General features: G+C 30.6%; 1 protein-coding gene across 1 annotated transcript; it reads right to left on the bottom strand.

The window, feature by feature from the left end:
• Positions 1 to 9,192: 9,192 nt before the first annotated feature.
• BDBG_16787 (uncharacterized protein) lies at positions 9,193 to 9,933 on the bottom strand (the record flags this gene model as incomplete). The annotated part of the gene is made up of 2 exons (XM_031724669.1): positions 9,193 to 9,483; positions 9,685 to 9,933. Coding segments are annotated over 2 exons (539 nt in total), but the record flags the coding sequence as incomplete, so codon positions are not given.
• Between the last annotated feature and the right edge of the window lie 3,160 nt (positions 9,934 to 13,093).

Here is a 13,093-nt window from a genome sequence, read left to right as displayed (position 1 = left end):
ACTGCCTCTCTTATAGATCTGTTAAAGAGAAGTCTTAAAGATAGAAAAACAGAATTATTTATTCTCACTCAAGACACTGTGAGAACATTTGCAGAATTAAAACAAGCTTTTACAGATGTCACAATACTGAATCACTTTAATCTCAATCTACTCAGTCAGTGTGAGACTGATGTATTCAGAAATAAAATCTATGAAATCTTTTCACTGTTGACATCAGAGATCTTTCAATATCAAAAGAATCAGAGAATAATAATCTCTAAGAATATAGATAATAAAATGCCTGTGAGAGACAGTTTTTTTACAGAGTCTATAAAATATTATGAATGAAGATCAGTGACCTTCTTCTTCAAGAAGTTATTACTCATGCAGAGAATATATAATATCTATAATTAAGAGATATTAGTAATTATCAAAGTCTTTAAGATCTGATAATATTATCTCTAGAATAGTAAGTACTCAGTGTAAGTTCTCACTGATTATACAAATCTGCATTACTTCTTAACAAGAAAGAGTTTGACAGAATATTAAGTCAGATGAACAGAGCTGCTTTTAAAGTATGATTTCTATATCTGATACTGTTCAGATCAGCTTAATCTTATTAATACATTATCTAAACAGCCTGATTATAATATTATTAATAAAGAGAAGAATTCTATAAAAGAATCTCTATTATCACTGCAGAAGAAGCTGACTGCAGAGAGTTTAAATTCTCTGAAGCTCAGAAACAGTACTGATAAGACAGCTGTATGACTCAGTATAGAAGATGAAAGAAAACTCAGATCTCTGCATAGAACTGACACTGAAGATCATAAACTTCTTATATTATATCTTACTATTATTGAATTGATAAAGAATAAAACAGTCTACAATCTTTCAATCTGACTATTTTTAGAATTTATTAATAAATTACAGCAGAGAGACATCTCTACTGCAGCTTAAATTCAGAAGTTAAAGAAGAAAGAGTCTGATTTAAACTTTGAAAGAGACAGACTCTGAGTAGAACAGTGCTGCTAAGAAATCAAGTTACTGATAACTAGAAGAATATGAACTTCTACTGCTAAATAATTCAGTCTTTATTTCTTATAGCAGAGCAGTGTGTTAGAAGTTATTAAGAATTCATTATAATAATTCTCATACTGAGCACTTTAAGTTAGAGAAGACTGAAGAGCTTCTAAAATATAAATATATTCAAGACAAGCTCTGAACAGATGTTAAAGAGTATATTAAGACTTATAATATTTATCAAAGAATAAAGATTTTATAGTATCAGTAATATAGTAAGTTAATATCACTGTCTGTTTTAAAAAGCTTATAATAGAATTTATCAATGAATTTCATAGTTAATCTGCTGAAGTTGATAAGAGTTAATGAATATAACTCAATTTTAATCATTGTTAATTACTTTATAAAGATGACTAAATATATCTCTATTTATAAAAAGGTTAAAGCCTCTGAATTGACTGATCTATTTTTAGATATTATCATTTATAATCACAGTACTCTGAAATTATTGATAATAGATTAAGAATTTCTCTTTATCAGTAAATACTGATCAGCTTTTTACTATTATCTTATAATAAGATATCTTCTCAGCACTGCATTTTATTCACAGACAGATGATTAGATTGAATATCACAATCAGATATTAGAATAGCATCTTTAAGTATTCTATTTATATTATTAAAATAATTGACTTAAATATCTTCTAATCACTGAATTTGTATATAACAAGATAAAGAATGTAATCTTAAAAGTATCTTCTTTCTATACTTATTATAAATATAATTCTTCATTACTCAGTGACATCACAGATAATATTTCAAAGAAGAAAATAGATAGTCAGAATGTTAAACAGATATAGAGAATAGAGTACTTCTCAGTATTAGAAGTAAAAGCAAGATTTGTGATTCGGAAGAACATACGACCGTCGGATAATAACGCGGCCGCTTCCGAACTTGCTTACAAGTGTAAAGGGGCCATAGCGGCCACTAATTAATTTAGCATACAATATTACAATATATAAGAAGCCGGCGTACACCTGTAATCATACACTGGCTTAAGCAACCTTAGAATCACATCTGATAGCATGTCTAAAAACTGGTGAGAAGCACAGGCTCCTCCAGAACATGATAATTCTGCCTACAAAGTGATTTATAGTTATCATGCCAGTGCAGTCCTAGAATGTCTTAAAAGATAGTGTATAAAGAGTGGTGAGTGAAAGAGCATCTGATTGATACTGCTTCACTTGTAGAGAGAAAACTTCACACTCAGATGAATACCATGTATGATATGTGAACAGATGAGATGTGAGAAAGAGAATGAAAGCAGTGAATGAGATTCAAAGAAGTCTGTTCCCTACTCAAAAGAAGAATAAAAGAAGAGAATAGCTATCACTGAAGTCATACAATGACAACAGAAATCATATATCAATATAGTGATATAATAATATAGTGATATAACAATATAGTAATATAACAATAGACATTATACAATCAATAAGAAATCACTGAAATAGATATCTCTTCTAGTTAATATGAATAACACTCTTCTCTGCTATCTGAACTGAAAGATATGCAGAATCTCTCAGAGAGTTTACTTGAAGCAGTAAGAAAAACAGCTGAAACAGCTGAACTGAAATTGAAGCTTTGTACATGTATGAGGATTCTAAATGAGATTGAGGCCTTGTATACGCAGTGGCAGGCTGAGATAGAAGTCAAACAATAATTGATATTCACTGGAGATCAAGCATTCACTATGAAGAGCTTCACTGACACAATCATCATCATTAATAAGAATAGAGAAAACCAGATCTTAGATCTGTAGTGAGAGATTGAATGTTTATACAGATAGATAACTACACTGAACCTGAAGATCTTATTATGATTGTTCACAATCTCTTCAGAAGTATACATATTATCAGAGACTGCTGTGCAGAATGAGAATCTGAGTATAAGATATATCAAGTTAAGAGATCTGTCAGAGTTATCAAGCTTTAATAGCAATCAAAAAAATAATGCTGCAATCAGCTGACTAAGTCAGATGTAATCATATTATTGAATTGAATGTGAACTCACAGATAGACAGTCAATGAAATTTTAACAAGTCTTAAGATCTGCTGTATTTCTATGTGAAAAAGCAAAGTCATTATGAATAACTGATGAAAAGATGAATCTCACAGACTCAGAGTGATATTCATTCTCAAGAATATGAAATGAGTTTTTCAAATGAATCTTACATAACTTTGAAAAAGTGAATATATAAGATAAGTATTATAAACACTTCACTGAGTGTAGACAAGTGAGTAATCTTATATTATACTTTATATACTTCAGTTTACACTATCTTACATTGAATAAAGAGCTTTCAATATCTTTCTATTTACAGATCTTCATTCATGATCTTACACTTGAGTTAAGAGTGAAATAAAAATGCTTAACCTCATAATCAGGTATGATAAAAGAAGTATACAATATTCTTATTATACAGAAATAAGTAAGTCCATTACAATAGAAAATACTGCAATCAAGTATGTCTTAGTAAAGAACAGATAATCAGACTTCTACAACACAAGTCATACATCTGAATGTAATGAATCTAGATCTGAATGTCATTACTAAAGCACTGAATTCTCTGAAAAAGAGATTCTCTGAGTGAAAATCTTGATATTATAAGCATTGAGCTTGCTTCAACTGCAGATATTAAAATCATGATATAAAAGATTACACACAGTGTATACAGTTAAAAGAAGTAAGAGAGTCAAAAAACTAGTGAAATCAGTGAGCTTGAAGACACTCACTGATATTCTATGAAAAGTCTTTAAAGTAAAAGAGATGTCTGTGTTAGAAGACTCTCTGAATTCTGTAAATATCAAGAGAAAGCAGGCTTCTGACTGAGATGTGAATGAGAATGAAGTAAATAATCACCTCAATGTCTTAAGACCTGAAATGTTAATATATAAGAGACACTTGAATAAGAATCAAGAGATGGCTGCAAAAGTGTTAACAGACACAGAAGCTTCTATGCAATATATTGATGATTATATAATTTAAAGACTGAAAGAGGTTCCCTGAGTGAAGAATCTCTGATATATAAGATTATCTGATAATTAATATTTAATATCATCTGTAAGAGTAAGAGTTCTCTTGCACTTCAGAGAATGATCTTGCTATATTTAAGCATGAGAGCTGCAGAACATAGAATACAATCTTATTCTCAGACTTGATTAATTTCAAAGATTCAATCTGCAGATTCAATGATGTATATGTTCTATACAGTTAACTAATAGGAAGAAAACAGTTCATACAATTCTACTAACTGATATGAGAAGAACATTTCACATCTCTGATATAGAAGAATTAAATCTGCTTATACATTAACAAGCAAAGAGAATGATTCACAAGACCTCATCTGAAAGCATTCTGTATGTCATACAGGACCTGAAAGTGGAGAAAATCAAGATAAAGAATATGAAAGAGAACAAGTGTATGAAGAAGCTTCTGAAGAAGTATGAAAAGATCTTTCAAACAGATCTTTCAAACAGATCTTTCACTGAAATTGCTGCTGAAATGAGGATTTTTACATGAGATTAACACAGAGGATGCAAAACCAGTTAATCAGAATGTGTATTCTCTGTCACAAACACATCTCAAAGAACAGAAGTGTCAGATCACAGATCTTCTAGAATGTGATCTCATATAATCCTCATTAAGCATGTGAGACTTTTCAGTTCTATTTGTGAAAAAGATGGATGAGAAGTGATGAATATATATTGATTATTAAGCACTCAATAAGCTTATAATCAAGAATGAATATTCACTGTCACATATTCAATAACAGTTGAATACAGTTGAAAATACCTGATATCTATCAAAGATTAATCTTCTCTCAGAATACTGACAGATTTATGTAGATGAACTGTCAGTTCTGTGAACTGTGTTTAATATACAATGAGAAAAGTTCAAATTCCTGATAATATCATTTGATCTGATAAATATATCTGTTATCTTTTAAATAATGATGAATACAATTCTTCATAAACAGAATAAAACCTCATGTCTTATATATCTCAATAATATTCTAGTCTTTTCAAACTCATATGATGAATATCTGAAGTATCTTGATGAAGTGCTTACAACTCTGACAGAGTATAAGCTCTATACTAAATTAATAAAGTGTGTGTTTGAAATAGAAGAGTTAGAGTTCATAGAATATGTAGTGAGTGATGACTGTATACATCTCATTCTAAAGAAATTGAATGTTGTAGTGAATTGACTGCAGCTGAGAAATATACATCATATATAACAGTTTCTTGAGTTAGTCTCATATTACTGTAGATTCATCAAAGATTTTGCATGAATATCTGCATCACTCTCAGATCTCTTAAGAGAAATGAATACAAATCTGTGAAAGAAGAAGTTTTATTCAATCATCTGAAATGCTGTGTATGAAGAGGCTTTTCTCACACTGAGAAAATGTGTAATAACATTCTCAGTGTTTATTCAATCAGATTATGATAAATCTTTCTACATTGAGATGAATACATCTGAATGAGCTATCAAAGACACTCTTCTACAGATGAGCAAGGACAGCAAGCTGCACTCAGTGATATATGATGATAGAAAACTATCAGGCGCTGAGCTCAATTATTCAGTGTATGAAAAGAAATTGCTAGTGATCAAGTATGCACTGATGTTGTGAAATAGATATATCAACAACAGACATATAACAACAGTGATCACAGATTATAAAAGCCTCATCTATCTATAATTGATGATAAAACCTTTCAAATACTTAGCATGTTGAATCTTAAAGTTTCAAGTGTATAATCTTCATATTAAATACTGAAAGAGATTGAACACTGTGATACCTGATATAATCAGTTGCAAACCTGATTTCATGAATGAGAGTTCTGTGAACCAGATATAAGAGAAGTTTGTATTAAACATGCTAAGAAGATGCAAGGAATCAGAATGAGTAAATACAATGATCTCTTGCTTAGAGAATGACAAGATATCAGATAACAAGTATCTTATGAAAGTAGTAGAAGAGATGCTTTTAAACTTTAAGCTGAGAAAATTAAAAAATGATGTTATGCTTTATCACAATCTAGAATATGCAGAAGCTCTCTATCTAGAATATTCATTTAAATATGACTTGATGACTTGCATGCACAAAGAATTCAGTCACTTAGAAAGCTCTGAACTCATGAGTGTACTTGAATCAAGAGTATACTAGCTAAGCATGGCTGAGGACATTCAGATATATACTTACAAGTGTCTGAATTATCAGGTTGTGAAAGAATCTAAGAAAGGGTTAAAATACAAGAAAGTACAACATCAGATGAAGTATAAGATACAACTGTTCAAATGATAAGAGATGAACCTCATAGACATATTACTGTGAATATCAAATGAAAATTGATGAATAATCACTGCTATTGATTACACTACTGGCTGATCAGTTGTAAAAGCAGTTTCAGAGATAACAGAGAAGATGATAGTGAAGTTCCTATATAATGAGATCTATGTTAACTATGAAATGCTGCATGAGATTCTAACTGATAACAGTGTGAATCTCATGAGAGAAGCAGTGAGGCATTTTATGAGTCAGTTACAGACAAGACATTGTAGAACAATATCATATCATTCATGAATAAATGAGAAGATGAAACACTTGAATAAAATCTTAGACAACATGCTGATGAAATATCTAGTGAGCAAGTCTATGAGACTATGAGATGAATATCTCAGGCAGGTACTATTGGTCACACAGATTTAACAGTATGCAGTCTCCAAGCATTCATCATTCTACCTGTTGTATGAATTGTATCCACACATCCTGAAGAATGCTTCAGAAAAGGTGGAAGAGAGAACAGCAGTTGTGAACGCAACAGTTATGAACACAGCAGAAACAGCAGTTACAGATGCAGCAGTAGCAGTTGCAGATACAACAGTTATGAATGTGAAATCAAGATTGAAAGAGATCAGTCACATACATGCAAAAGCTAATGAGTTACTTCTGAACTGAGTAATTCAATTGAAAAGAATATGAGACTCACTAGTTAAGAAATCAAGTCTTAAGATGAGAACATGAATTCTTGTATATAATGAGAGTTCTGAGAAGTTTCAATCTAGATAATTTGAACTCTATAAAATACTCAAATCACATTCTCTGAGAACTTACATATTGAAGAAATCAGAGAGATGAGTCTTACATAACTTAATAAATGATTCATGACTTGTAAAAGTAAAGATGTAAGACTTGAGCAGATTATAATTATTCACAGCACTATTATCAGCATTGAAAAAGAAGAGACTTATAATTGAAAAGTCTCACAAAGTAAGAGAAATCATAGACACTTATGAATCAGACAATCTCACTTATTCTGACCTTTTCATAATTATAAGAAAAGAATGAAAAGAAATGAAGAAATCAGATGAACATCACACTTTAATAAGTGATGAGATTGTAGCTGATCATATGATAACATGCTGCAGATAGCAGATATAACACAGTAAAGAGCAGTCTCAAAGCAGCAGACTTGCATATAAATCAGATCACAGAAGAAAAAGGAATTCAGAGTTGAATTTAACTGTTTACATTAATTCAATTGCAGAGACAATAGAGGATGAAGCATCTGAAACATCTGCAGACACATGAGATCAAGTCATCTCAACCTCTGAGAATGCTCAGAGATTGAGTGAGGTTAGTTTTGATAGACTGTTTACTGTAGTGATCTGAGTGAGTGAAGAGAGACAGTATAATACATAAGATAGAATTATAAAAGATAAAAGCTGCTGAACCTAGTCACTGAACACTGTATCATATAGAGATTATATAAGAGTAGTGACTAGCAGATAAAGAAAAAGTGTAAGAAAAGAAAAGAGATAATGAATTGATTATTAACTGTAAAGATTGGCTGTAAAAGACAAATGTTATCATATATATCTCATTCATTTTCATATATGACATATTTAATCTATTTTCAACATCACATCACCTGAAAAACATCAAAAATAAAGGAAATCTTAAAACTCAAGATTCATAAGAAATTCAAGAGCTGTAAGTCACTCTTATAATAACACTGTATATATCTCTGATTTCTCTACTGCTCTATGTACAATATTAATGTCATTTATTACAAGATTGACTGAAATGTCAATATAGAAATGTGTATGCATACATGTAGAAAAATTGAAGAAGAGTGCAGAATCTGCAGAATCAGAAGCCAGAACAGAGAAAGCAGAGACAGAAGAAACAGAAGAAGAAGAAGATACAGAATCAGATAAACAACAGTGAGAGTCACTCAGAGCTGAACACTTCTAATCTGATGTGTGCATAATCTTTCTCACAGAAGAGGGAGAGAAAGTAATAGAAGAAGCTTAAGAGTGAGAGAGAGTAGTCTCAGCAGTGTTATCATCTTCAATTAGAATGATCTCTAATGCTGAAGCAACTAAGAATCATTATTAGTATATGAAAATTGCAAAATCAGAGATGAGAACAGTTACTGAATGAACACCTGCTGATTCTAAAGTTGTATATATAATTACAACACACATGAGACTTCTCAGAAAGAGAGAGAGAGACACAGAGAAATGCAGAAAGCAGAATGCAGTATATGAACAGCTCATTCTCATGATAATATCTCAGACAAGATGTATGAGTCTCATGTCTGCAAGTGTAAAAGAGTACAATATCTGCATTTCTGTTTCTGAAAACACAGATATCTTTTGTCTGCATTATGAAGTCAGATAACAGACATCAGAGAATAAGCTGATACAGATCTATCATTCTGAAGAAATTCATCAGAGTGAATGTCTCTGCAATATTAAATTTTATAGTTATAAAAAGCTTCTTGATATCTGTGAATATCATGACTTTATGCATAGTAAAACTCATAATAATTTTTCCTAAGAACAGAAAAATCAGTATCAGAAAGAAAAGATGGAAAAGAAAAAGACTTATAATCTCAACACTGTTAAGAAGAGAGATGATTCTCTGATATAAATGAACAATTGTCTCATTATGAATATTTAAAATGAATATAATAATCAGTGTCTGTAACTGAGCTTCAGATAGTTATGTTATATACAGTCTTTATACAATAAATTATTCTGAGAGTTGACAAGAAGAGTGAGAGTGTATATACTGAGAAACATAATTTATTAAGTCTACATAACATCTTCTTGAAACAGGGAGAGCTGATAATGAAAGCAGAGATGATAAAATCAGAAGTAGCAGAAGTGAGAGTTGCAGGAACAGAAGTAGCAGAAGCAGGAGAATCAGACACAGAGACAGATGTAGAAGATTGAGAGAGAGCAGCAGAGAAAGAAGTGACAGAAGAGACAGAGAGAGACATAGAAGACTCAGTCACACATGACACAGACAATTTCTTTATTATCATGTTCTTCAAGTTCTTGATCAATAATTCAATATTGAGTTCACTATTATTAGTGAATGTGAATCTGTCAATGTGTGAAGATTCTATGTAAATAAAAACAAATATATCAGCACCTGCATTCATGTAAAATTATGTCAGAAAACACAATCAGAAACTCTCTGAGAAGAAAAATAGTCAAGAGTGTATAAGAAGATGAAGAAGATGTATCATTTATGATAATATATTCTGATAATTGTTAGAAGATAAACAAGTTCTGATCATGTTTCATAATGTGTTATACTTACCGCTAATGAACTGCCTGATATGAGCACTATGATAATGCGTGTTATGAAAACAGAGAATCATTGTCAGAAATGTGTATAATGTAATAGACAGACAGATAGAAAGAGTTGAATAGAAGAAGAGATAGAAATCTTGAATGATGATAATGTTCAATGATAATGATAATGAAGAAGATGATTGAAGAATGAGAAAAGTTAGTGAATGAGAGATGTAATATAGTGAAAGTTTCTTTAAAGAGTGTATGCAGAATGCTAGCTGAATCAGAGATAGATCACAAGATTATAAACACTAGTAGCACACTAATCCGCATGAAGCTAGGGCGGATCTCATGATCACATGAGCATGACTGAATCTGATGAGGGAGGATGTGGTTCGGAAGAATGTATAACTGTTGAATAATAATGCAGCTGCTTCTGAACTTGCTTATGAGTGTAAAGGGGCCATAGCGGCCACTAATTAATTTAGCGTACGATATTACAATATATAAGAAGCCGGCGTATGCCTGTAATCGTATGCTGGCTCAAGCAACCTTTGAATCACAGATTGAAACTTTTGAATAAAATTTATAAAAAGATGATAAAAAGTATTCACTATATTCAGAAGCAGTAGATAAAATACTATAATTAAAAACATCTTTTAATGAAGTTCTCAATAGAGAATTAAGTACTACTTTTAACAAAGAATATCAAGACAATGAGACTATGTAAGAAGCTCAGTAAGTGATGACTAGAATCTTTCTCAGTAATAAGAGTGATAAGTAAGCAGATATATAAGTTAAAATTACTCTCAGAATTGAAATCAATACATTCTATTTTTCATATTTTCTATTTAAAGCTTTATAAGCAATGTTCTGAGACAGAGCTGTCTCAGCTGAATAATATTAAGATTGAGAATAATACTGAATATTTTATAAAGAAAATATTAAATAAGTGAATGTATTATAGCAAGCTTCAATATCTTATTAAATAACAGAATTATTCATTATCAGAGAATTCATGAGAACTGCTTGAGTATTTGAAAAATGCTGAGAAAGAAATTATAAGCTATGAAACAGCTAGTAGAGATCACTCTGTTATATATCAGAGATATTGAATAAGAAATTTCACTTAAGACTTTCTATTTTTCTTAAAGAATTTTTTAGAGATAATCTTGTAGTAATGAGCTGATATCTTATAAACTCTGTAGTACTCTTCTTTCATTTTCTCTTAAAAGAGTTTTTTAGAAGTTTAATAAAACTATATAAGTGTAAAATTTCTGAAGCAGTTAGAGAAAAGAGATATTTGAAATTAATAAAGATTAATATTATCAATCTGTAGACTGCTGCTATTCTAATAGAGCTGCAGTCTGTAGAAAAAGTAAAAAGAGAGATCTCAGAGTCTACTTATTAATAATTATATTCTTATTAAACTCATTCTTCACTGTTGAAGTCTTCAGTACTGATATCTTTATCTATTATACAGTTAGCACTGCAGTGTTATAGAAGAGTATACTGCAGAAGAGTATAAGAAATATAAAAAGTATTAACTTATTAATTTATAAAGTATTTCAGTCATCTGCTTTAATTGAAGTGAGATTCTCTTTAATTAGTAATTAATCTCTGTGATGCTTTCAACAGTGATACTGACTGATCTCTTCTTCTTAAGACTGGTGATTCTGAGGTGTTTTTTCATCTCAGAGACTTATGCTTTTATCTTCTTTTACAGATAAGTAAGAGAGATCTTCTCAGTCTTGATAGAATCTGTCAATGTTTAAAGCTCTGAGACTTGTACTCTGTACTGCTTGAGTATCTGAGCTCTGTGTTAGAACTGATACAATGTCTTCTTGTAAGATAATACTTACAGAGAGATAGAAGTTATTGTTACAGATATAATGAAAATAATGAAAGTGCGAGAAGAAGTATATAAGATTTCTTCTTTCTTTAGCTGCTTAGCACAGTGTAAATATGTAATGATACTAGTCAGAGACTGCATCAGAGCCTTCTCACAGAGAGAAGATAAAGAAACTACAGAACTCTGTGAACTTAACTCAGCAGCATTCTAAGCAGAGCTCATATGTACTATAAGAGAGAAACTATAAATTACACTTCTTTGAGTTACTATTCTCAGAATCAAGCTCTCTCTGAGATTCTCTCTGAATAATTACACAGAGTCATACATTACTGTGTTGATTGAAGAGAGAGACAGTGTTGCAACAGCAGTGAGAGAGACAGAAAAAGAATCAGATACTATTGAATTAACTGACAGAAGAGATAACATCTCACTGCAAGATACAGCTTCTATCATCACAGTTATAAGAGATGTAGAAGAAGAAGAAGATGTGATAATAAGAGTAATGCTTCTGCAGTCTGTTAATACTGCTGTCACTTCCTTCAATCTGATCTTCTTAGCAGTTACAGAGACCGCAGCTGCAGTATGAAGACATTTGTTAATCACTAGAAAATATCAGAATAAGCTTCTTATTGTCTTTCAAGAATGATGCTCTCATACACTCACTATTACAAATGAGAAGAAGAAGAAAAAAGATATAATAGAGAAGAGAGATCTTTTCAAAAAATTCTATCACTACTGTTAACTTTGTCTCTAAAATATATCACTTTTGTAAGAAATTTCATATATAGAATAAGAATATAATAAAAGATCTGTAAGTTACTTTTTAAATATATTTTTCATATTTTAAATCAATATATAAGAAATTCACTTATGACTTATTTAATTTGAATAGAGATGAGAGAAAGAAGATCTATATAGTTAGTAGAGAAACTTATCTATTTCTTTGTATTATACACAGTATATATATAGTTAATCAGTTAATAACTGTTACTATATAACAAAGATGATTTCTAATCTGATAATCTTAAAAGTATCAGAACTATGTTCTTAAAGAGAAGAGTATTATTATATCTCTGACTATATCAAGACTCTGTTACAGTTTCACATAGCTTATTACTTTTCTTTAGATGATTTCATTCATTCTACAGACTATTCAAACTGATTTTCAATCATTCTATGATATTATTTAAATATAATATAGAAAGATATAATTAATGAATATAAGAATCTCACTTCTATATAAAATCAGCAGATTACTCTTTCATAGCAGTGAGATGCTACTGAGGTATCACTTCAGCTATTCTTACTTATAGAATAGAAGAGAAGTATCTGCTTATTATCTATATAGAATAGCTAGATACTGGCTTCTGATCAAAGAAGTCAGTAATTCATTTTCTTCTACTGAAATATATATAAGAGTTACTGCATTTCTTATACAATCTTCTTAGTACACTAAGTATTATATCTGTGATATTTTCACAATAACTCTGTAGTTCACAAGCTCACTATTTAAGCAAGATAGTCAAGCTCACTTATATGACTTCTTAAACAACTATCTCTCAGCTGTTGCTGACTCAACAGT

This window comes from Blastomyces gilchristii (genome assembly GCF_000003855.2).
Source record: "Blastomyces gilchristii SLH14081 genomic scaffold supercont1.5, whole genome shotgun sequence".
Classification (NCBI taxonomy): Eukaryota; Fungi; Ascomycota; class Eurotiomycetes; order Onygenales; family Ajellomycetaceae; genus Blastomyces; species Blastomyces gilchristii.
The sequence above is the reverse complement of the archived record's forward strand: the minus strand, read 5'-3'. Positions and strand labels throughout refer to the sequence as shown.